The sequence below is a fragment of the Equus caballus genome, chromosome 8 (genome assembly GCF_041296265.1).
Source record: "Equus caballus isolate H_3958 breed thoroughbred chromosome 8, TB-T2T, whole genome shotgun sequence".
Taxonomy (NCBI): Eukaryota; Metazoa; Chordata; class Mammalia; order Perissodactyla; family Equidae; genus Equus; species Equus caballus.
This window is the reverse complement of record NC_091691.1, coordinates 39725896-39752281: the sequence shown is the minus strand read 5'-3', so window position 1 is coordinate 39752281 and position 26386 is coordinate 39725896. Positions and strand designations below refer to the sequence as shown.

Below are 26386 nucleotides of genomic sequence, written 5' to 3'. Positions count from 1 at the left end.
CTTCAAGGTGAGAAGGTCTGGCATTGTCCTAGCCCCCCACCCACTCGTTATTGCCCTTCCACTTCCACACTCAGCCCTCCCTCCTCTGAGGTTTATGCGATCTCATCGCTACTATTTCCACACTTGCTACTTCATTAGATTGTGTGTGTCTGCTCGTACCACTACACTCCCTGTGCCCTGCCGCTTCCCCCGACCCCACTCCCGCCGCAGCTGTGTTCACATGCTTGGACGTGGCTTTGCCCGTGTGATTGTCCACCCGACTTGCTAGTACCTTGTGTGGCTCCACCCAGGGACTTGAACTTCCTTTTCAGTTCAGTCCATCTTCCCATGGCCACACTTGGCGTGAGTCAGAGTTGGACCTCCTCAATGCTGAACTTTAAAATCTCACCATCTGATCTCGCCTACTATCTTTCCAGGCCTTTCTCTCCCTTATTCTCACAGGTTTTCTTTTAATTAAGACTTGGAGTTGTTGAATTCTGTCTTCTCTCTCTGGCTTCCTTTCCTTCTAGCCAGACTAGGCCCCCTGGTTCCATCATTTTAGCTATTTTCTTGCCAAGATCTTCAGCTCCCTTGTGCCCCGTCATCTTTTCCCCATATACGCCTGCCAAAATCTCAGCTCTGGATGAATCATGTTTGCCTTCTAACTTCTGCACTGAAGCTGCCAAGCACAGCTATAGAAGAACCACGAAGCCTGGCAGATTGGTGGCCCTGCAGCCAGAGTCCCCGCTGAGCTGGGCAGTGCCTGGCCGGCCTCCGGGGTCGTCAGTCTCAGCAGTCCCTGCTTCCCAGGAGGGCAGCTCTCAAGCCTCTCCCCTCGCTCCCAGCAGAAGGAGGACGCTCCTGTAAGGGGTGTGGTGACGCTGCCTTCAGCTTCCTCCCGGGAACCTTCACTTCCCACACCTGCTCGTGCCCCTTCCCCCTGTTGCACTGGAGGAGCTCTGCTCCTCCTGCCCCTCACCCCTTCACCTGGGCTGGATCCTTCCCACTGCTGCTTCACTAGAGATCGCGCTCCATCCGTTATCTGATGTCTTGCTTCTAAGTTAACTTTGCTTTTCTTCTGAGCCTTGCCCTTTACAATACAAATATGCTTAAGTTTATTCCATCTTTAAGAAAAAATACTGCTCCTTGATTCTGCATTTCCCTCTCTAACCCATCCCCTTAGTCCAGTCCAACTTCTTGAAATTCTAGGGTGTGTTTTCTCTTTTGTTGATTTTTATCATCTTTTCCTCCTCCAACCTCTGCAGCCTGGCCTTCTCCCACCGCTACCTGAAACTGCTCCCGCGGAAGTGACCTCCAAGATTTCAAAGCCGGATGTGTGTTAGGCCTCATCTTACCCACTCTCTACTCCAGAACTCTCTGCACTGTCAGCTGCTGATTTTGCTGATTCCGAGCCACTCCTTGCCAGGCACTGCTGAAAGTCCTTTTCTTCTCCCATGATTTAGTCTTAGGCTCCGCTCTGCGTGGCTCTCCGGGCCGTCCTGTCTGCCTTCTTAACTTCTGCTCCACCAAATGCAGCGGAGCTCCTAACTCCTGTTCCCAGTCTGCCCCTTGGTCTCCTGCCTCCTCACCTGCATGGCACACAGCTCTGCTCCACTCGGTACATTGTCTTCTCAGCCTCCTTCTGTGAGTCGCCTCCTGGGCTCCTTGTCCCTGAGAAAGGCCCTCGTTCCATTCCCAGTATGTCCTCATTCCTGTTAGCCAGCTGGAGTCCTTCCTGTGTCTTTGCTCTGTGAATGTTTGGCCATCTGGTCTGTTCAAGTTTTGCCTCTTAATTTGTCAGTTCCTACTCCATGTCCTACCACCACTGCCTTAATTTAGGAATAAGCCCTGGCTTTTTTTCCACACGAATTGTAGCAAAGGTTTCTTAAACGATCTCTCTCTATTCAGGCTGGCGCCACCTCTGACCTTCCCTGCACACCATTACCAGAATGATCTTTGTAAAATGTAGTTCTGTTTATCACTTGTGTCCTTAGCACGTCTGACTGCCCTGTGCCGTTCCGTGCGATGGTGTGCCGGTGTGTTTGTGTCTTGGTAGAACTGTGACCTCCTTGAAGACTGCCCGCTTCTTGTTTCCTTTGTGAGCTCCTCCCTGCTCTCTGCTTCTCTGGGAGAGGTGCATGGTGGTTTTACACAGGCGGCCGGTTCAGTGCTTCGAGCTTCTTTCCCCTCGCTGTGTAGAAGAACGACTCTGTGGTGTATGCACTTCTGATTCTTTGTTTAGCTCAAAAAGAGGAGATAATGTTGCTCACTCTCAGGGACTGTTGAGAATTACATATAATGTAGATAAAGTGTTGGCATACTTCACTGTCTGAAATAGAGTGCACCTTATTGAACATAAGCAATCCTTAAAATTACTCGCTCTCGGATCACCGTCCTTTTCTTTCCCCAGAACCTTCTCTCTGCCCTTGTTGGTAGCACTGTGTGCTCAGACCTCCCCATTCATTCAGAGCACTAGCCAGGGCTGTGTCCCTACACTTTGTCCTTGTCAGGACTTTCCTCGATTTGACCACAGGAATGGTCCTGGCGGGCCCGCTAACTGAGGGCGTTCTGCTGGCCGTTGCCTAATCTTCTGCTCTTCGGGCTGAGCGCCCGGTCTGAAAACCACCCATCACTGGAGCTTCATCCGAAATCTCAGTGTTGGCAGATGTTGGTGCTCCAGACCTTTCACTTTCTCCTTACCATGTCATTCCTCCTGCCTTCACAGCTGATGACTTAGTGGCTTTCTTCGTGAGGAAAACAGAAATATTTCCTCAGTTGATCTGTTTTGTCTCCTAAAACAGGGCAGAACTGTGGCGTAGACTTTGATGTTTCTCCTTTCCCCTGCTCCTTCAGCGACGTCGTTATCTTAGACCCGCCTTACTCCACGTTCTTGTATCGGACTCTATCCCTCTGCCCCCTTAAAATCTGTTGTGATCTGTTATGATTTTGGAAAGAAATATTTTGTGCCCTGATAAGGAAATTGCAGCCATCTGTAGCATGACGGGGGAGTATTTCTTTTGGAAGAGGCTGAGTGTGGTTGAGGATGAAAACACCTCCTGGGTTAACTTCCTAGTTGTCGTAGACGTAAGACAGCCTTGTCTGAACACCTTCCTGCCCTCAGCCTCCCTGACTTGCGTTCAAGCAAAAGGAGTAGCTCAGTGGCGCTCTCTCAGTTGAGCTTCTTCGCCCAGACCTGCATTATATTTTGTAAAATCTTATTTTTCTAAATATGCCAGTACATTAAATAGAATTCGAAAAACCTGTGTGTGTGTTTTGTTTTGTTTTTGATGAAGTCTGGGTTTGTGTTTAGCTCCGCAGGTGCAGAAAGATACTTCTCTGAAAATGCGTGTTTGTTGCAAACTCTGGACACACCCAGGACCTTTCCGAGTCAGCAGTGCAGTTGGATGTCAAGTTTTCGTGCTTTGAAAATGTTTTCAAATTACTTGGTAATCCCTGAGAACACTATCATAGTTTTAATATCGATCCTTCTCACACAGTACTTAAGTTACTAATCGTGAGCCGCCTTGTGCCTGCACGGGGCTTCCTCAGGCGTTGTATAAGCTGCGATGAAATACCTCGTGATATTATGAATTCTGAGATGTTTGGAATCAAATCACAGCCTCAGTCCCCACGCTCTTTTTATTTGCCTTAAGTGTTCGCTTATTTGTTTACCCATTTGTTTTTGTCTTCCGTTTGTATCTTGTTGCCCTTTGTTTTAAGATAACTTCATCCGTGTCTAAAGTTCTCCCAGAAAAAAGCATGTTTTGAAAAAGTGCTGTGTGTATTATATTCACATATTTGGTTGAATTTTAAATTGCAAGTCATTGAGGGCAGAGAAAGGAAGTGTGTTTTAAAACTAAAATGTGGCCTCACCACGTGGAGTCGTTTAAGGTGATTAATTGCCGGGACTCTGAAGAACCGAGCAAATTCCCATTCATGGTCATTTCTCATATTCCCTAAAGCTCTAAGTTCTGGGGCAAAACTGAAGATACACCCTGCTCTTGTGGCTCAGCCACTTTTCCTCTTCTCAGAATCCGCTTCTCTGAAATGGTGTGATTCAGAGTCCAGGGGCTAAGAGACAGTTTAGCAGATCTGAAGGAGTGGAGCCGGACAGCCGGATCAGGGCGGCTTCCTCTTCTTGGGAGGGGCCTGAAGCCCCTCTGAAGGCTGCTTATCCCAGTTCCAGCTGGAAACTGAATAGGGTGTTCAGAGCTGTTGGAAGGAAGAGAAAGGAAAAGAAGAAAGCAGTGGCATTCAGAATCAAGGGCAGACTTTCCAAAGCTCCTCTCCTTTAGCTGAAGGAAATTTATATTAGAGGTAGCCTTGTCTGTTTCCCGTGGGAGGGTTTAGTCATTCAGGGAAAAATATGTGGGTTTATGGTTTAGATGCTAGACTCAGAGGATTGGTGGGACCTGCACAGCCATGTGAACTGGATTATCAGACACCTTGCAAGTTGTTTTAAAAAGTTCTCTGCATGCACTCCTTTATTTTATATTGTGGGCTTCTTTTTCTTTGTTCGTGAAGGTCTTCGTTGGTCTGAAGCTGCCTGAGTACAGCAGCGTTTCACCCGCTCTGGGCGGGGCTTTCTTCTTGTTTCTGAGACTCTAATTCAGCAGCGGTTGGGTTAGGTGACTGGACTTGAAACTTCTTCCTAACGGTAGGTCAGCAGGTGTTCTGGGGACGTGTTTGGTCTGCCATTATAGTAGGATAGAGTCACAAAAACTCAGTAGGAATCACATGCACTTACTTGTTAAAGTAGGCTTTTGTTGTGCCACGGATTCTGTGTTCTCTATTTGTAGAAAACCTCTTGATATAATCTTGGCAGCAGTTTGGGATTCAGAATTAATCTATGAAAAATGTTCAAAGTAAGAAGGAAGTAGTCTCTAAAATGAGTGTTTAAAAATACACAATCAGCCATCCTTCACTGCCATCCTAACCGAAGCTTCGCAGTGAGTTATGTTTAATTATGTAGGTGAGGATTTTTCTCCATTAGCCTAACAAATAGATGGCAAAAATAGGCATCGCTTTGAAAAAGCAGAATCTGAAGGCTGCCTTGCTGCCTGTCCTGCTCATCCGTGATGAGCAGCTGCCGTGAGCTGCTGGGCTCTGCTTACTGAAGTCTGCTAGAGACGTCATTGAGTCAGTGGATTGATTAACGACAGATTCCCTTAAAGGACAATCATGTGGCTTTTAATCTTTTCTTAGTTCTTAGGCCCCTTTGAACACCTAGTGAAAGCTATTGCTAACTCTTTAGACAAGTGCTTATATCCATTTGCACACAAAATTTTACGTAATCCCTGAGCTTTCTAGAATCTCTGACGACATCATGAACCCCACCCGTGCTCTGCCAATAAAAACAGCTACATTAAGGTGTAGTTTAAACAACATAGGGAAATAAAAATTTGTGTATGTATGAGTAGTGTCGCCATGTGTGAGTGTGTGTGTATATATACCTATTTTTTTTTCCAAGTTCTCCATTTTCTCTGTGGTTAAAACAAGAGAGAACCAGAAGAGCTTCTAATATTCTTGATAATTTCCATTCTTAGCTCAGCTGAAAATCATAAAGCATCTTAAGGAAAAATAAGGAAGGAGTTTCATTGCCTCTCATGGTCTGCCAGCATCTTGCAGTGAATAGTCTTTTGTGATGAAAATTCATTGCAGGATACGTGGGAGAACACTGAAGCTGTCACAATGCACAAGAAGTTTGGAATTGAAAAGTAGGCGCAAAATGTGGTTGTTCGTGAGCTGACCATAAAGTCCTTGAAGGTGTAATTAGATACTGATAACATTATAAAAGTAAAAATTATCACATTTTGGGAAATTTGGGAATTTCTCCTAAGCCTGAAACCTGGGGTCAGTTTACAGTTCCTGCCTTCCTCCCTGTCTGCATCCAGCCCATCACCAGGCACTGTCTGTCTCACCTCCTGAGTAGCTGTGCCATCTGGCCTGCCCTCCATCCCCAGCTCTTGCTCTGCATTCGTGGAGGTCCTTGTTATCACCTTTCTACGCTGGTGCACATTCTGGAATGTAATGTAAATTTGCAGATACACCCAGACCAGGAGTGGAGTTCCAATTCCAGATTTCCTACTGACTAGCTGTGCAAATGGAGCAATTTGTGAACCTCTCTGAGCCTGTTTCCTCATATCTGAAGTGGGGATTGTAATAATTCCACCACAGTAAGTGTAGAGGAGGAAGACAATTCCTCTACCCTCTAGGTCCTTCTGGCTGGCCTGGGAACTAAATTGACATGAGACAGAATAACAGGAGGAAATCAGGCAGAGCTTTATATCATGTATACATGGGAGAGACCTAGGAAATATGAGTAACTCAACAAAATGGCAGAGGCTGTCACCTTAAATACCATCTTCAGCCAAAGACAAAGGAAGACGTTGGGAGTGGAGGAAGTCAGTTACAGGAGATTACCAGAAAAGCACAGTAAACAAGAGTAAGGTTAGTATGCAGATTTAAGTGCTTATCTTCAGTATTGACAAGAGTGTCTAGAGATAACGTCATCCCTCTTCCTGGTACAGAGAGGGAGCTATCTTTACAGATGGAGATTTCCTTTAGAAATATAAAGGTCTCTTACAAAGGGTAACTTCTATTTGGTTTTCAGAGTCTTTCTCATGTCTGCAGGTTTTAAAAAAATAGCCAGCCAAAAATAATTCTCATGCCAGGGGCTGGCCTAGCAGCATAGTGGTTAAGTTCGCATGCTCCCCTTGGGCCACCTGTGGCTCACTGGTTTGGATCCCTGGCGTGGACCTACACACGACTTGTCATGCCATGCTATGGCAGGTGTCCCACATATAAAGTAGAGGAAGATGGGCATGGATGTTAGCTCTGGGCCAGTCTTCCTCAGCAAAAAGAGGAGGATTGGCAGCAGATGTTAGGTCAGGTCTGATCTTCCTTAAAAAAATCATAATAATGCTCATGCCAAAGAGACACGTCTTGAGGTGGCAAATTCTGCTCACCTGCATAAGGCTTAAATAAGCTGAGTTAGACTCTGTACACGCTCATGGCAAATCTCAAGTATGGATAGACATTGAAAGCCTCCTTAGCTGTCTCCCCTATTTCTAGTCTGGCTACTTTTCTAATTAATTCTCTTCACTGCCACTAAGAAGACTCTTATAAAAATGCAGTAATTTTTTTTCTCCCCACTGTTTAAAAGCTTTTGCTAGTGCTTCATTGACTAAGAATAAACTAAAAGGTCCTTGACAAGACATACAAGGCTTCTCACGACCTGTGTCCAGCCTACTGGCCCAGCATCATCATCACTTGATCATGTGTGTGTGTGTGTGTGTGTGTGTGTGTGTGTGTGTGTGTGTTGATGTTTTAAAACATTACAATGCCATTTAAAAATTCTAACAAGGGACTGGCCCCGTGGCTGAGTGGTTGGGTTCCCACGCTCTGCTGCAGGCGGCCCAGTGTTTCGTTGGTTCGGGTCCTGGGTGCGGGCATGGCACTACTCATCAGGGCACGCTGAGGCGGCGTCCCCTGTGCCTCAACTAGAAGGACCCACAATGAAGAATATACAACTATGTACCGGGGGGCTTTGGGGAGAAAAAGGAAAAAAAGAAAATCTTAAAAATTCTAACAATAGAAGAATATAAAAATAAAAGCCTTTCTCTCTGCCAGCTCACCTCTCGGAGTCATTGGGTGTGTACACTTGCAGACGTGTGCGTGTGTAGGCAGGTGGGCGTGTGGCTGCTGTCCGTGTGCATGGCCATGTTTGCCTTGGCTGCACTTCCCTCACCTGCGGCAGCGCCTGGTGGCCGTCAGGTGGCCTCCGCAGGGGCAGCTCTGTGTGCTTTGTTAGCAGCTACATTGTGTACCATTGTACTGAGTCTGTTTTCTCTATCCAAAATTATTTTTTTATATGCTGTTGGAGTAGGAATATAATTCAGTTTTGTTGACGAAAATAATCCATAACCAATCTATAAATGAAAATTTGGGTGAGTTTATTCTGAGCTGAAATCTGAGGAACATGGCCCAGGGCCTTTCTTCCCGAAGGAAGAAAGGGCACCAAAGAAGTGAGGTATACAGAGTGGTTATATACCCCCATACAGGACGTTTCACATATGATTGAAATGCCCCTCCCACAATAGTCACAAGATGGCCCTGTCAGCACAGTGCTTGATGGACACAGCAGGTAGTGGGTACTGCTATCTTGGTGGGCGTAGCAGGAGGCAAGTCTGTTGTCTTGAGCTGGGTGGTCACAGGTGAGCACTGCAATCAGTTCCTAGCCTAAGGAAAGATGCTTAATCCTTAAGGGAATGCCAACGTTGGGAGGGGGAGGGAAGTTGCACCTTTATCTCAAGGGCCTTTGTTCTTGCCATCGGGAATATCTAAAGCAGATATACAATGCATGCTCAACGGCCACGGTCAGGCCCTTTTGGAAAGACAAGGTCAGGCCGAATTAGGTTTATATCAAATGGCTTCCTCATATTCTGCAATATATCCTATTGCTTGCCATTTTTATTTGTCATTTTCCCCTTTTGATCTCTAATCTTTCGATAGAAAGCATTGATGATCAAAATATTGTCCCTCGGCACCAGGGTGGTTGCTGCCTGCCCTGGGTCCATCATGTCCCTCGGTGCTAGGCTTTTATCTCATTATTTGCCTAGTCATCCACGTTGGGGGGAAATAGTGGACAAGCGTGGACATATATGTATTAACAGAGGAATCATTTCATATGTCATGTAATTTCCAATTAATTTTAGAATGTTTCACAAACATTGTATATGTGCTTCTCTATGACACTTTGCATTTACGTTGTATATGATTATAGAACAAGTACAGTAATAATAATTCAGTATTTTTCAAGACATTAGTTTAAAATGAGTTCTTAGGTAAAGTCTTTATCAGAAAAGGAAATTTGTCCAGGATTATAAGATAGATTGACCATTTTAAGCCGTCGAGCAATCATTACTTTAGTTTGTATTCTACTCTTACAACACTGAGTAAAGAAAACAACAATTAGTTTGAATATTATGACCAGTACAAGGATTCCAATAAGTAGTAGAAATAGGAATTGCAATCCAGATAGAAAAAGGGAACAGATACTGAAAGGGAACCAATCAAGCAAATCAAACTGGGTGTAGGATCACTTAAGGCCTCCACTTGCTTCTTCATGTGCTTTAGCAGAGATGACACATTGGAAGACTCATCAGATATAAAAACACAGCATTCGGTCTGAATGATTGCACACGTGCCACCCTGGGATGCTGTAAGAATATCTAAGGCCATTCTATTTTGAAGGACAGCCCTTTGCATTAAAGACATTTCAGTATTTAATAAGGCTATTCCCACCTGACTATCATTAAGGGCTTGAGTAATAGTCAGGGCTTCCATACATAATAATGACATCTTTTAGTCCCAAGAAAGAAGCACACATAGCCACCCGGTGGCCATACCAGTGGAACACTGAACAAGCCCATCTGGCCTTAAGAGAGGGAGATTGACAACAGGTTTTAACTCAGCCTGACTCCTTCCCTGCTTTTAAAGGAAACTCAGGGTGCAGTGTCTTAGCCATCCAGGCAGTAGCCAAGGCCAAAGATTTGTTCCACATAACCATTGAGTTTCGTTAGGAGTCGCTCGATAAATTCCTGGCCTTCAAGACTAGTCTGTTCCAAATTAATCCCTTTCTTTAAGTATGATAGTATTCCAAACAAATTATAAAATAGGTATACAGTTTAGGCATAACAAATGTTTAAATGAGGAGATATAACGTTGGGAATATAGGCCTGGTCCGGAGTCTTGAGACAGCTGTCTACAACAGATGTCGTCTTCCTCTCCTCCTGGTGTGGTCCTTTCCAACTGGGCTGTATAGAGTCCTATTTGATGTCTCTTTCAACAAATAAATTCTCCAGGTTATAGTCCATGATCCTTAAGTTCTGGGAGCTCTGTGAAACCTACCAATCTTTCATTTTTTTAAGCACCTCAATAAGACCATGACAACAATTTAATATACCCCTTAAGCAAAGTTTGTTCATATATTTCTTCATCTAATTGCATAGGCTGTTTTATTATTATTTCAAAAGGAGACAGCCTATGTTTACAAAAAGTATAGATCTAAGATTAAGGAGCACTAGCACAAGAGCTTTTGGCCGTGAGAGAGTAAATGCTTCTGACAGCTTACCAATTAAGTTCTGGTTGTGCCATTAGTTCTTTCTACCAATCCTGAGGATCGAGGATGGTAAGCGCAGTGGAAATCCTGCAATATTTGCCAAATATTACAAACAGATTTGAGTTCCCCAGTCACTGTGTAACTCGGGAGGAATTCCTCAAACAGGAATTCTTCTCTCTAATAGTAATTTACCTGCTGTTAAAGCCGTTGCCCTTCTGCAAGGAAAGGCCTCAAAACAATGTGAGAACATACAGATCATTACAAGACATTTATCCTTGAGATGGTGGCATTTGGACAAAGTCCAATTGTCATACCTCAAAGGGTCCCTTAGGAAGGGAAAGTGACTTTGTGACTCATGAAGTGGCTTCTCTGGATTATACTTTGGCCATATAGCACAACAAGTAGAGGCTATATGAGCCACTGGGAGAAGGTTGCCAAAAGTATTATTTTCCGTCTTGCTGCAACCTATGTATATTATTTAAGACCCGTTTGTGAACCAAATTAAACAATAGAATGCAGTAGTGATCTTCTCCCCTTGTGATGTTGGAAGCACCGTAGCTGATGCAGGGTCGGTGAACCGAGGAGTCAAAAGAAAGCTTTTTGGACTCTCAAGGTCTGGCAGTAGTGCTCTCCTATCTAGAGAATAGCATGGGGACAGGACCCATGGGCAGTGAAAAGCTGCAGGCATGGGTTGACAGTAGGGCTAAATCTAAGGCATAGGCATGTGAGTTATCTCTTTACAAGACAAAGGAAAGAATATGTAAAGAAGTTAGAATGGTATCAGTGCAGGTGGGGTCTGGCTATTGAGTGGTCCTATAACTTTTAGATAAGAATCCAATTGGATTAAATAAATGCCAGAAGCCACCACCCTAAATACTATCTTTAACTAAAGACAAAGGAGGATGGTGGTGGTGGGGGGAGTCAGCTACATGAGGTCACCAGACAAGCACAATAAAGAAGCTTTAAGTCCTTGCCATTCCCATTAAGAGTTTCTAGAGATAAGGTCATCCTCCCTTCCTCCTGGTGCAGAGAGGGAAACACCCACAGATGGAGACTTCCTTCACAAATGCAAATGTCTCTTATCAAAGGGCAAACAATTTCCAGTCTCAGAGCCTCCTTCTCATCTGCAATTTTCAACAGTAACCAGCCTAAAATAATCCTCATCAGTAGCAAGGTTAAAATAGTGAATAATATTTAACTACACAATATAACCTAAGGTTTATTATCATTTACTTGACAATGCTTCTCATGCAATTTAGCATTCCAAACAAGCCTAATTAGTATGCCTCCTTTATGGGAAGAGAGAAAAAATTTGTTTGAGAAGTCCCAGGGGCCCTCTGAAAATCCTCAGAGAAATTCTCTTCCTTCATCCAGGTCAAAGGAAAACCTTTATTTAGGACTTGACTATTTGTTTGAGGGAGAAACTTGTCAAAAATATCAAAAGATTTTTGAAAACTTACTTAAACAAGATCAAGAGATTGCTGACCTTGTCATTGTAAAACAAGGGTCACTGAAATCATGCTTCATAGTATTTAATCAAAGTGACAACAGCAAAAAAAATCCTTAATAGAGAGAACTCTGTCTTTTTGCACCTAGGAAATTATCTTAACAAAACATAGATCTTCTGTAAACTTACTCAGAAGGAAAAAACCTTTTATAATCTCTTTATCAAGAACAGACTAAGAGTTTAAGAAAATTATCCTTTTAAGAGAGAAAGCCAAATTCTAAATTTTTGTACCAGTTTATTTTTAACATTAAAACTCATTCACTTAATTGGATTTACTTTAATCTTAGCCAACTTGACCAGGCATAAAACTCCTTTCAGAATTTCTCCTTCACAAACCTTCTACAACTTTCTTTTTGCCTTCAGAATTTGTCCCATGTCTTTTTTTCCCTCCTAGTACTTTAGGACAAATTTGTCTTTCTTAATCCATCAAAAATACTTCCATTCTTTATACCCTCTTTACTGAAAACATACATTTTAATTTTCCTTGAATACAGAGCTGTTTTACTTATTACATTTCCAGTAGCTTTAATTATATATGTTAATTAGAACTTTTAACCCTTAACAGACCCTAGTAAGCAATTACGAATTGTCTTTTATATCAGCATTCTAAACACTTCATAATTTCTAGAAACATGCCACTACACAATAAAACACAAGGCATACTTTCTAATAGACCCAAATGCTTTTAGCCTCTTTGCAATAAGAAGCCAAAAGTAGATAACTCAGATACGCTTAGCAATGTTTCAGTGTTCTATCCAATCCAAAAATGACCCAGATACTCAGATTTTTATCATTTAACTTAATTTGGCAAAACTCAAGATTGTTACCAAAAAGAATTTGGAAGCTGTTTTTTCCCAAGTATACAGACCATAAAAGTTATTTTACTCACTTTTGTCTATTTAAATAATTTGTTTCCAACAATTATGTTCAGATTACCTGTGAAAACTTCATGAGGCATTAGACAAAGAGCTATCATTTAAAGCTATTATTTGCTGACAAATTTCTAACAGATGATGTGAACTTATTTGACTAGTAAACCCAGGCTGCGTATCTGCATCATATTCAAATGCCAACAACTTTTGAGGACATGCCTTTTCAATCAAACCAACAACTTAAACTTTCATTAACCAAAGATTAACCTATATCATGTTAACTTGAAAGACATTTGGGTTAAAACTTTTAGAAAAACTTTTTGTAAGCGCTTACTTTAAGTGAATGGAATGGAGCTCGAAAGACATTTGGGTTAAAACTTTTAGAAAAACTTTTTGTAAGCGCTTACTTTAAGTGAATGGAATGGAGCTCTTTAGAAATTGTACCATCCGGAGGTAAAATATAAAAACTTTTGTAACATATATAGACACACACAGACAGACACATATAGAACAAAGATTTTTCTCATAGCAGACCCTGGTGGAAAAACTTGATTTCCCAGTTTTTTCCTCTTTCTTATTCTTTCTTTTGGCCTTAGCAATCTGGCTTGGGATCCCCCTTTGTTAAGCAATTGCAGTCACAGCATGAAGCCAACTGGAGTCTGAAGGAGAGGCTGCCCATTCGGGAACTGATCCGGCTGTTTTAAAAGCTCGATTTCCCGCTTCTCTTTTAATTTTGTTTTGTTATAAGGTCCAAACAACTTCTAAGGGCAGTGTAATGGGTCAGAAAGTGTGCTGCTTGTGAGTGTTACTCCCTATAGAAAGGTCGTAAACACTCTCTTACGTGCCTCAGTTTTTCCCTCCGGCTGCCTAATACCACTGTGGGAGCTTGGAGAGTGGGGTGACCAGCCCTTATGTGCATGTCCCTGGACGAGCCTGTAATTAATTACTGTGAGTGAGAGTGGAGTTCCCTATGGGACCGCTGCACGTGGTGAGGATTGATCCTCTGACACTCCTGCTGAGGTCCTTAGTCACCTAAGGACGCCTTTTGGTAAAGGCCAGGAGGAGCAAATGTCCCTTTTCTCTGGAGCTGAACACGTTCAGTCTCTCATTTCTCTATCAAGCAGTTCTTTCAGACTTTATAAACACACTTCTTTCCAATTTAAAGCCAAATTAAAAACGTCACCCTTCCCCATTCACTCCCAAGTTCCTCTAGGCTCCTCTGACCTAGGAACTTCCCTCTAGACTCCTCTGGCCTAGCAAATTCCTCCTAGGTTCCTCTTACCTAGGGTATGTACCGGTACCCCTTAAAAACCTCTAGTCTTAAGACTTTACCCAGCTCATATAAAGTCTTGGACCGTCAACTTAAAATAAGGAGGTCCAGGTTTCAGGAGAACTCACCAGGGTCACCTGAAGAATGCAGTGATCCGGGAGGGCTCAATGGGCCCTTATTGGTACCAAATGCTGGCTCAGTGTAGATTCCAGGTGATCTCTGGTGGGTTTCTCTGAACTCCTGCCTCGACTATGCCAAGAACTGTCGACGAAAATAATCCATAACCAATCTATAAATGAAAATTTGGGTGAGTTTATTCTGAGCTGAAATCTGAGGACCATGGCCCAAGGCCTTTCTTCCCAAAGGAAGAAAGGGCACCGAAGAAGTGGGGTGCACAGAGTGGTTATATACCCCCAAACAGGATGTTTCACATATGATTGAAATGTCCCTCCCACAATAGTCACAAGATGGCCCTGTCAGCACAGCGCTTGATGGACACAGCAGGTAGTGGGTCTGCTGTCTCAGCGGGCCTAGCAGGAGGCAAGTCTGTTGTCTTGAGCTGGGTGGTCACAGGTGAGCACTGCAATCAGTTCCTAGCCTAAGGAAAGATGCTTAATCCTTAAGGGAATGCCAACATTGGGAGGGGGAGGGAAGTTGCACCTTTATCTCAAGGGCCTTTGTTCTTGCCATCGGGAACATCTAAAGCAGATATACAATGCATGCTCAACAGCCACGGTCAGGCCCTTTTGGAAAGACAAGGTCAGGCTGAATTAGGTTTATACCAAATGGCTTCCTCATATTCTGCAATATATCCTATTGCTTGCCATTTTTATTTGTCAGTTTTTTTCCACAAACGGATAGTCTTGTGTCCTAATGCCACTTCTTTTTACTCTCCTGATTTAAAATGCCACCTTTATTCTGTATCAAAATCCCATAGATGGGGCATTGTCACAGGTTAGTTACCCCAAGGAACTCAAGGGTGGGTTTGGATATTTTAACTTTTTCCAAATTGTTCTTTTTCCTTTTGTTATGTTAAGGAAATGCCATCACCAGCCTCCCTGAACCAGACCAGGCCTCATCACAAGAGCCACGCCTATGACCTTTGCCGTATTTTTAGTGCTCAGATCTCTCCAGGAGGAGCTGAGGCCTTATCCTTTATAACCTGCAGTGTAGTGGAAGCATGTTTTCCAAGTGAGCCCACGCGATTGCCATCAAATACCCTCCTCTCCCTTTTGAATATTCATTCCCCATCCGAATAAAGGTCCCTGCTTCCCTTTGTTCCGAGGCGCCTTTGTTGCCACCCAAGAGGGGTCCTCCGCTTGCCGCAAGACATGCCAATAGTCAGGAGGCAAGGTGGTAGGAAAGAAAGGACTTTACTACAGCTTTCTAGCAAGAGGGAGGACGGCTGACTCAGGTCTGAAAGAACCATCTCACAGAACAAAGACTACGGGCCAGTTATAGAGGAGGCTGGTCTCCAGGTGGGGCAGGCAGCTGGTCCCAGTTCCTGATATGGATATGCATCAGGGAATGGAGCAACGCCCTGTACCCTGATCTTTCCGTTGTCATCGATGATGGCATTCAGCATAGGCTCTCTGCCTGGGGGTCATCACGTTCCTAAGGAACTCAAAAGCACGAAGTTATCATCTTAAAGTAGCTTCGAGGGGCCACAAAACCTACAGAGTAAGTCTGGGCTAGTCAGAGGTCATTCAAAGTTACAATATGGTTTCTTTTTTTTTCATGTCTTCCCTTAGGGCAGCTTGTGCTGAGCCGGTATCACCATGACTCTGGAAGTGATCCCTCAGGGTCTCCTATTTGTTGCAAATATACTTTATTTTGTGAGACAACTGCTTCTGGCGGAGAGTCTGATTTAACTCACGGGGGGGAACCAACTTCGGTTTCGGTAACAGTACGGCACTCTCCATGGCACTGTTCCCAAACTTTTGGCATCTGGGGGTACTTTAATGACCGTATAGCACATACTCAGACCACCAATTTTAGATATTTTAAAAACTCGTATGTTCTAATTTTAAGAATTGTGAAGTGTTTAGTCAATGAGCAGGCTAGTGTTGCTTATCACCTTTCACGATGATCTAGCATAGTGACTAACTGCCGGTGCACTGGAGGCAGACACACACTGTGGTCTCAGGCATGTCACAGAACCTTTTGTGCCCTAGTTTCCTCACCTGTGAAATGTGCATAATAACACCTATTTCATAGAGTTTTTATGATGATTGAATGAGTCTGTATTTATAAAGTGCTTAGAACAGTATCTGGCCCAGAGTTCAGTGCTGCAGACGTGCTTGTTGGTAAAAGGCATCTGTACAGGGCTAGATAAAGGACGGCTCAGGCTCCAACCATTCCTCCCCACTCCTCATTCTGCATGTCTGTTTAATGAGAAAATTGTATTTAGCCATCATAGGATGTTAGCTGTGCTATCAAGGGTTTGGTTCTTCGGCTATCTTGATCACCCTGGATATTCAAACCGAAGAAAAACCCAGATTCCTTTGTTTCATCAAATGCTAAATTGACAAGAATGCCACGCTCAAAACCTGGTAGGTTTATTCTGATTTAGAGAAAGCTGCAAATGTGTTTATAACTTTCTCTTTGGTTGTATTTGTCTCAGGAAACTGTTTCTTTATGTTCCCTTCTGCAGTATTTGAATTGGTCTTTTATACTACCAGTAACATGATTGATTTTTTTTCCACTGAATAAAGCAAATCATCGTGTTGACAAAGAGTGAAGTTCCCTGGGGTCGAGCTGTTTATATCACAGTTTGCCCATATAAGACTTCCTGATATCTCACTGTTCACATTTAAAATTGTGACATTTCAGTCTTGAAGATACACAGTGAGACAATTTAAGATTTTGAAGATGTTGCTGAGATAAACCATTTAAGCAGGCTGCTGAACTCCTGACAATGGTCATTGGTTTTATAAGAGATTTTATCAACTGCATATAAAATTCCTCTGAACATCTTGCCCAGTGACAGCCATCATGTGAAAGTCTGGAAATCAGAGTGCTGTGACCCTTGCCCAGTCTTTGCCTAGTATGCTGAAAGTCTGTGCTGTGGTGGCCATGATTCCATGTCATGCCCAGTTTCTTTCAACATTGAATTTCCTCTATTTCTTTCAATATTGAATTAAGATCAGGAAAATATTGTTGATTGCCAACTCTTGACTGTGAATAAAATAGAATGTCTATGGGCATTCAGATAGAATCTTCCATTTCGTATAATGTGGGGGACCAGTATTGACCATCCCAAGATATGTCTCTTTGGCATGAGGATTATTTTGGGCTGGTTACTTTTAAAAACTGCAGATGGGAAAGAAACTCTGAAAAGTAGAATTTACTTACCCTTTGTTAAGAGACATTTACATTGTAAAGGAAATCTCCATCTGTAAAGGCGTCTCCCTCTCTGTACAAGAAGGGGGATGACCTTACCTCTAGAAACTCTCATCAATGTGGAAGGCAAGGACTTAAATCTGCATAATAACCTTACTCTTGTTTACTGTGCTTTTGTGGAAACCTCCCATAACTGACTCCTCCCACCCCCAACATCCTCCTTTGTCTTTAGCTGAGGGTGGTATTTAAGGTGGTGGCTTCTGCCATTTGGCGAGTTGCTCAGTTTGCCTGAGCCTCTCCCATGTATACATGTTACAAAGCTTCGTTTAATTTTCTCCTGGTATTCTGTCTCATGTGAATTTAATTCAATATCTGGCCAGAAGGATTTGGAGCAGGTAGAGGAAATGTCTTCCTCCCCTACAATAACAACACTCTTCTGTATCACACATTTAGCTCATGCTCTGCTGGTGCTCAGGGCCGCTAACCTGCTGTCTGCACAGTGGCTCACAACATTATCCTTACATGGATAATCTCTCTGCTCTTCTGATGGAGTTCTCGGTGATAAGCAGAGGAAAATGTCCGGAATTTCTCACTTGGATCTCCTACGTGTCCAAGAGCTGTTCACACTGCACATGTGTGACTTTGTCCATCTGCAGAGCAAGATCTGCTGGCACACACATGATAATCTTACCTGTTATGTTTCATGAAGGAATTTTGTGAGTAGCCTGTCTGCTTTTCTCTAGGCTTGGTGTTTTGTTTTCGTTTTTGATGTTTTCCCTAATGTTCTGACTCTTTTTACTTTTCAATAATAGTATATACTTTGTACCTGCTTTTGCTATGAGGTATGGAACTTTGAATAATTCCTCTTCATCATTAGTGATACAATTCATCGATTTCATACTGGAAAACATTCTTTTGTAACTGTTCTGGGAAAAGAAAATGGCGAAACAGAACTCCCTGCGGTCCCCAAGAGCACACAGGCTTCTTTGGACGAGTCTCAGAGCCAGGTTCTGTCTTGCTTCTTCGAGGCCGTCTCTGGCCCCGGATGTGGAGCAAGCAGTTGGCAGGCTTTTGGGAGACTGGGGTTCTTAGCTATGCTACTGTTACGGGCCCCTTGGGTCTTGTTGTCCCCGAGGAGGAAATCAAGAGAGACAACCGGCAGTGGGAAGGACAAGCTTATTGGCTCGTCACAGGCGAGGCACCAGGTAGCCGGTGCGGCAAGGAGGGGCAGGCGGCCAGCTCTCCGGAGCGGCCCGCGCGACTTCTGTGGGGCGAAGCCTGGGACGTCCGGCAGGCCGAGGGCGGGCTGTGCTTTGGTCTGCGCTGTCGTGCGGCAGCCACTACATGCGATGCGTGGGTCATCAGCACGCTGGCTCTCCGCCCGGGTGTGATTTTACTGTGCTAATGGGGCTAGGGTCACCTTCCATGGACCCTTGGGTGCGAGGGCGCATGCGTAAACCCAGGAAAGTGGCGAGGCTGCAGCGTGTGAGTGTTGGTGGTCTCTAGCTGATTTCCCAGCTTGGCGATTGGTTAGGGGCCTTATGATGTTAGGCCAGGGGCCTTGCAGATAGCCCTGTCTTGTTAGGCTGGTTCCTGTCTCACTGCTAAACTAGTTGTGTGACCTTGAGAGAGTCTCTTAACCTCTCTGGGCTTGCGTTTATCTGTAAAAGTATTTTTTCAGGTCTGCAAACCTTATGATTTTTTATGACTGAATTTAATGGGCTCATTGTTTGCTTTGTGTGATTCTAGTTCTCATTTTTCATCATAAAATATAATTTTATAAGCATACTTATTAATTGTGTTTATAAAATATAAAATTTTTAGAAAGGAAAAAACCCTAAATCTTCTATGAATAAACTATTAAACAGAAAAGAGGTTGATGAAAGGCAGTGATATTTCTCACTAAGTATTGCCTGTCATGTTGTTAAAATGAGTGTTTTGTTTTTTATTTGAAACTCTCTAAAGAATGCTGTGGCTGTTTGAGCCATATAGTGTTCCTTGCAACATTATGCGAAGTTCCCAAATGTTCAAGTGAGGAATCATTTTGAAATACTGACAAGAGTAACATTGATCATCCTAACTCCTGCTATGAATTATTGCCACTGTCTTGAATTTATCCTTCATGTATGAGGAGAAGGTATATAGGCTGCTCCACATAATACTGTTTCCTCCCCATACTCAATTTTGCATCTTTCAGTTTTGTTAAAACATGAAAAATGTCCTCTCAATTTCTTTCTTTTTTTTTTGAGGAAGATTAGCCCTGAGCTAACCTCCAGCGCCAGTCTTCCTCTTTTTGCTGAGGAAGACTGGCCCTGAGCTAACATCCATGCCCATCTTCCTCTACTTTATATGTGGGACGCCTACCACAGCATGGCTTGCCAAGCGGTGCCATGTCCGCACCCGGGATCTGAACCGGTGAACCCCAGGCCGCCGAAGCAGAACGTGCACACTTAACTGCTGCACCACAGGGCTGGCCCCTCCTCTCAATTTCGATAGCTTCTTAAGTTTCCTCCCAGCTTTATTAATATACTCCCGCCTTGGTCTGTCTTTCCCCTCTTTCTTGTCAGTTTTGTGTGCACATCTGTCTGTGTGTGTGGTGCCTTTGCGGTGGTCTGGGGCGTCCCGGAGCAGTGAGGAGGAGGCATTGGTTTGGTGGTGTGCTGGAAGATGAAGTGGATGTGAGAAGGAGGCTGGGAGAGTGAAACACAAACATGGCATTTGTTTTTATAGAAATAAAATATTCCTGAGAAATCATTGGTTCTTGCTGTTTCATTTTTGGGTTTTGTCGTCTTTAAAGCTTTTCCTTGGAAGCCTCTAAACTGATCTGTGAATGTAAGAATGTTTTTAACAAGATTTTACAAGCCAATTCAGCAAGATCTTTAAACAGTTCCATGTTCATGTAAGGAAAGCATGCACCCACTTATCCATGGAGGTTGGAGAAGCTGTGGTACCTGCACGCAGTGGAGCACAGGGCAGCGGTCACAGAGTGTGGACAGTCACCGTGACCTGACAGGCAGTGGTTTCCAGGAGACATTAGGAACTGAAGAAAGCCAAGTGCGAAACAGCGTGTACAGTAGGTTGCCTTTTGTGTAAGAAAGAAGGGAAAACCAAGAAAAAACATGCACATAATGACTTATTTTTACAGGAAGACAGCTGGGAAGGATAAAGCAGAAAACAGTGAAGTTTATCCCCTACCAAAAGTGGGGAGGAGGAGGAGGGGATGAGAGGCAGACACACCTCTCTGAGGGCCTTTAGTACAGCTTTAGCTTTCGAAAGCATGTTAATATTCTACATATTAAAAAATAAAAATAAATAATTAAGAATCAAAACAAACTCAACTGTATTTCAGATGACTACAATAACTACACTGGAGAGAACAAATGAATCCAAGTAGTTTATGAACACAGTTTTTTCGGATTTTTATTTATTTATTTTTTTGGTGAGGAAGATTGGCCCTGAGCTAACATCTGTGCCAATCTTCCTCCACTTTGTATGTCAGACACTGCCACAGCATGGCTTGATGAGCAGTGTGTAGATCCCAGGATACAAACCTGTGAACCCTGGGCCACCAAAGCAGAGTATGCTGAGCTTAACCACTATGCCGCTGGGCCAGCCTCTGTGAACAGGTTTTAGGTATACACCCATGCATGGAGGGCAGAGGTGGGAGGGGAAACTGCAAACAAATTCTGAACTCTTTTGTAGGTTTGTTAATTACAGTGGTGTGGGTGAACCAGTTCTGAGAGTATAGTAGATACCCTGTAGGGTTTAGGACATAAGTAAATGTGTCGACCTTGTTAGAGGAGAGAGAACAAATATGGATGGAAACAGGCAGAACGAGCCCGTGGGGATGGATATCCTGAGAAGGATGCAAACATCACCCATGTGTATTCTGGCAAAAAAATGTGTAACCTGAATCTAGTCAAATCCAAAATCAGGAACTTCTGTTTAAACAAATGGAAGAAGGGAAAGACTATGTTCTTAAAAAATGTCAATTTTATGAAAGACAGAGAAATGCTATGGAAAATGTTCCAGATTAAGGGAGACTAAAGAGACATGTGGACTGAATTTAATATCTGACCCTAGACTGGATCCTGTTCTGGAAGGAGACAGTGTTATACAGCACATTGTCGGATAAGTTGGAAAAGTTGGAATATGAATAGAAGATGAGTGAACAGCGTTGTATAAATATTAAATTCACACAAGTTGATAACTGAGCTTTAGTTCTGTAAGGGAATCTTCCTATTCTTAGGGAAAATACACTGCACTTAGGGAGAAATATTTAGGATTTGGGGATGAAGGGACCTCAAATGGTTCAGAGAAAATGATCTGCGCATGTATTTGTATATGTGTGTCTCTGTCTGTCTGTGTTCGCACTCAGACTGAGGCAGGGGGCTTACAAATAAATCTAGGCAAACACTATGCATGTCTCCGTACTATTTTCTTCTTGCAACTTTTCCTTAAGTTTGATATTATTTCTAAATGAAAAGTTTTTTCAAAAGAATAAATTTCACCCTAAAAATAGGCATTCATATGGTAAGCAGTAATAAACAGTAATACAATTAGTGATTAAAAAGCTGCTCTAGATCTAATAAACTAGATTGTAATCGTCATTTTCCATTAGTACACTTACAAGTTTATTTGCAATTAAGAATAAATTGCCTAGTCATGCTGAATCTGCTTGGAACTGTCTGCTCGAAACTAATAATAATTCAGCAAGGCTGTGGGAAACAAGACCACTATTAAAGAAAATAATGGGAAGAAATTAGAAAGTCTGTTGCAAAAAAAAAATCCATTTACAATTCCAATAAACATTAAAAGGTACACAGAAATAAATACAACAAAGAATTTTTGAAGTCTGAAAATGTAACAAGCATTTTGGACCAACAAAAATGATTAGATTGAATGGAGAGGGAACGAGTTTCTGAATTAGAAACTCGACATAGAAACTCATCATAGTAAAGACTGTTCTCCACACGGAAAGACTCATTAAGACAAATCAGACAACGTGATATGGGCAAATACGCCAACAAACAGAATTAAAAGGCCAGAAATAGACCCACAAATATGTAGAAACTTGATATGACACGGGTAACTTTGCGGATTAATGGAAATAGAGACTATTCAAACATTTTTTTTGAATAACTTTTTCTCCATATGAAAAAGTAGACCTCACACCATAGAAAACATGAATTACAGTTGCATTGTAGGTTTAAATATGAAGAACCAAAATTTTAAAAGAACACTGGAAGAATTTCTGTGTAACTTTAGGATTGTGAGGGATTTCATGGCTAGATGTGCCAACTGTACAGGAAATAATTGATATATTTTACTACATTAAAATAAAAACATTTCTCTACAGCGAAGTCATCGTAAACAAAGTGAAGAGCCAAGTCGCAGACGGGGAACAGGTCATCATTGTGATCAACCAAGGACTGCTTCCAGGAGAGAAAGAGCTCCTTCATAGCATTAAGGAAAAATGGGCAAAAAAAATAAGTAAGGAGTTCACAGGACATACAGTTTCTCAGATGAACTATTTCAAAGGACATTAAAGTGATCAAACCATCTTTGAGGGCCAAATATATAAGAAAAGCCTTCTATCTTTAGCTTCAGTCCCGAGTTTCCAAACTGGTGCAGTCAGTTCTTGATGGTATGCCTCGCCACACCGTGTGTTTTAATTTCAAATTGTGAAGATATTTCGGTGGCTAATGTTATATTATGAACTTTCACAGGACCAATCCTTTCCAAAGCATGAAAATGGTATTCAGGTTGGAATGAAATTAGAAGGCATTGACGCCTGACATCCATCTGTATTTTGTGTGCTTTCTGTAGCTGAGGTAAGAGATGGTGTTACTGACTTTGGCTAACTAGACAGTGACAGAAGAGAATTTTCTAGAGAAGAATGATTTTGAGTACTTTCTGTTATAAACAAGTTCCAGTATGTCATGGATTTATTTTAATCAGTGATGGGTAAAATATGTTTCTTAATGAACTTTTTCTTCTCTGAAGATTAATTTTCCAATAAGTCCTTTATCACTAGAAGTTACTCTTGATTTAATCGATAAATAAGTTTTCACCTGAGGTTGATAACAATCAGTGAATCCCACAATGTTGTTTTTGTCTGTTAAAAGAGACATAATTATTTTTTAGCTGAACTAATGAGAAATGTATATGAAAAATATCCATGCATATGAATTATATTTTATGTAAATACATGCATTTTGTGAAAATTATATAGAATGAAGAGCCACTGATGAAAGTAAATGGTTTGTAGGATGTAATATTTACTAGACATTTTATATTATTAAGTTGGTAAAAGCCCTCTATGTTTTTAATAACATCAATCCTAGAAAATACTGTTCCCCTGATTTACTGACTAATTACGGCTGTTAAACTTGCACAGCCTGTCTAGAGGACGTATTTCGCAGACCGTTTTGCTATTTCCTTTGCTGAGTGTGTGTGCTCAGAGATGAACTGAGGTCATACCCATTTTGGTTTTGCTCTGTGCTTGAGCTTACGCTGTCTGGGGATGTGACTCCAAGCCAGACAGCAGGAGATGGGGTTTCTGAAAGGAATATGGGATATTTGATAGGTATTGAATGAATAAATAAATCCGTTGATTAATGGATATGTAAATTGACTTCAGAGTTCTAGACTGAGTAAAAGGATAATTTTTTTGCAGAAAAAAATTTCTAGATACTTGAAAGGTAATGTCTGCTTTCTCAGCACTTGTCTTATTCAGATGCCATCTGTAAACTTGTTCTCTAATACAAACACATTTCGATGGAAGGATTGGTTCACATATGTTGATGGCACTGACAGAAAATATGAATATTTTGTTAATTTTGTGTACACTTCAAATGCATGACACTTAATGAATGATTGCAAACATTCCATTCTGCAGGTGTGTGGCTACTGTCTAAGACTTCATTTTGATGGTTATTTAAGCTGCTACGATTTTTGGACCAATGCTGGTTCCCCTGACATTCGTCCAATAGGATGGTGTGAAAAGACCAAATGCGAATTGCACGTCCCCCAAGGGTAGGTCAGGATGGAAAGAGAGTTAGTTTTATTTTAACACATTTCATGAAATACCAACAGGAGAGCCTGGTGTGAATTGATTTTCAAAATGAAAATTTGATCCACAAAAAGCAGTAAGACTACAGGATACCTTTCTTAGAAATAAATACACATCTTTAAAAGGAAAGCATCAATGACTGTTTAGGTCAAATATTCTGATAAGGTACCTAGGGCAGAAACAAAATCGGATGAGAGCATTTTATTTTACATAAGTTTATTAAACCTTATAAGGAATTAAGAAGCTAATGTTTAAGTCATTGTTGAAATGAAATATTTCACTTAATCAATGATATTTCACTTATTCCATGAGAAAACTTGATTCACTGTATATCATTTGTTTTGAAAAAATCATGGAGAACAGGGAACTATGGAAGAGAACAAGTTCACTATGGATTTTCTTTTGATGAGAAATAAAAATCTCATCTTTGTCTTTTGCTGTGTGCTGGAGGAACCTGGGACTGGCAAGTGTGCCTGAATGTGCCTGTTTTCTCTGCTGTGCGCAGTGAGGTGAGCCTCTGACCAGCTGAGAAGCCGATGGGCTGTTTCCTTGCACAGCCAACTTCTGTATAAGGTCTCCTGCTGGCATGTGAGACTATTTGAGGACTCTTGCAACTTCTACAGTCAGTATATCGTCATTTCATTCTTAGTAACCGATTCAAGGCATCTTTTGGGATCTGTCCCTGAGATTAATGACAGAGTCCTCTAAGATTGAAGGATTTCAGGGAAGCTGGTGACGGCTCTTTCATTCAGTAAGTATTTATGGAGCCCAAACTATGTGCAGGCACTAGGGATGGAGCAGTGGACAAAATGAACCGCCTCTGTCTTCACGGGGTTTTCATTCGAGAGGAGAGAGGAAGAGTAAAGATAAAGAGACATGTGAGGCAGTGATGGGGTGGAGGAGGAGAGCAGTCACAGGGGTGCTGTTTCACTTAGCGTGGTGAAGAGGGCCTGAGAACATCACGTCTGACAGGTGTGTGGGCGAGGCGTGGCTACCTGGGTAGGAGCGCACGGCAGAGGGAAGCAAGAGTAAATGCCCGGGCAGAGTGTGCAGGGTGCAGGAGAGGACTCCCAGGAGAAGAAGGTGGCTGGAGCTGAGAAACAGGGCCAGGAGGTCGGAGAGGAGGTGACAGATGTAGCCATGGCCTTGAAGGCTGTGAAGGAGTTTGATTTTTATTCTAAGTTTAATACTCGATCAGAAAATATTTATTGAGCCCATCTTATTTGAGCCAGCACTGTGTGAGCCTCTTTAGGGTACATGGATGGGAGGATAAGGCATCTGTTAATGGGTAACCTGTAAAGATATGGAGCAGAAAGCTGGAGCTGCCAGTGGTCTTTGGATCGTGAAGGGGTTTCTGTAATTTACCCCAGTGTCTGGCACCCTGGAGGGTTGCACCATCAGGTCCTCTGACTGTCTTGGTGATACGGCTTCTTCAGGAGTGATGATGGACTCAGGAACTTTTGTCTCCTCTCTTTGCCCATTTTGGAAAGCCTTAATGGGAGACGAGACTCCCATCCAGCCACCAGGGTACCAATTCCATATCTCGATGAATTTTAAAACTTTGTAGGGAGTGAGTGACATGCGTGATGGGAAATCACACTCAACAGTTTTGAATTTCATACATTAAAAAACATTGAAATAATTTAGAGGTTTTAATTTAAATCTTTTGTGGTCTGCTAAGGGACATCGAATTTATGGCAGACGAGTGAGTAAGAATAATGTAGTTAATATGCACATGGTTAATCTTGTGGGTATTTTGAGGGATCTGTACCTTTTTTAGGTTATAGAAAAGATCACGTTTTTTGGATAGATTACTTGAAGGCCTAGCAGATTGCAAAATGCTCCCAAGAAATCATTCAGGCAACAAGTTCTGTGAGTATTTTCTTCCTCAGTATAAATCAGATTTTTCCTTGAGCTTAAATTTCTTAAAATTCCCTATATAGTCTGTTGAATTTTAGTCTTTTAAGAATTCCTAGCTTCCTATCACTCTTTTCACTTAATTCGTCAGTTTCCTATGGGCATTTCTTTTTTTCCCCTTTAAAAGTACAATTAAATATTTCAATTAGATGGAGAGAATTGAAAACTTTATATTTAAAGCCTGCTAAAATTTAAAATGCCTTTTAGAAATGTTTTTTCTTTTTGCCTCCTATGAGTTCGTCATTTAAACTTAGTTTTGGCATTTGAAGACCAGTAGACCCCCAAGGTAGACTTCAACTGT

The 26386-nt window shown here is 42.2% G+C and overlaps 1 protein-coding gene and 1 long non-coding RNA gene across 5 annotated transcripts in view; both read left to right on the top strand.

The window, feature by feature from the left end:
• Positions 1 to 19847, top strand: part of LOC111772388 (uncharacterized) — a 139583-nt gene extending 119736 nt beyond the window's left edge. For all 4 annotated transcript variants that reach the window (XR_011420915.1, XR_011420914.1, XR_011420913.1 and 1 more), the window contains one exon: positions 3290 to 19847. This is a non-coding gene — a long non-coding RNA (uncharacterized lncRNA). The remainder of the gene's footprint in view (positions 1 to 3289) is intronic.
• A 2951-nt stretch (positions 19848 to 22798) lies between these two features.
• Positions 22799 to 26386, top strand: part of L3MBTL4 (L3MBTL histone methyl-lysine binding protein 4) — a 306581-nt gene continuing 302993 nt past the window's right edge. The window contains 4 exon segments of the mRNA XM_070221201.1: positions 22799 to 22927; positions 23995 to 24135; positions 25930 to 25992; positions 25994 to 26036. Coding sequence (XP_070077302.1) covers positions 22799 to 22927; positions 23995 to 24135; positions 25930 to 25992; positions 25994 to 26036 — 376 coding nt within the window.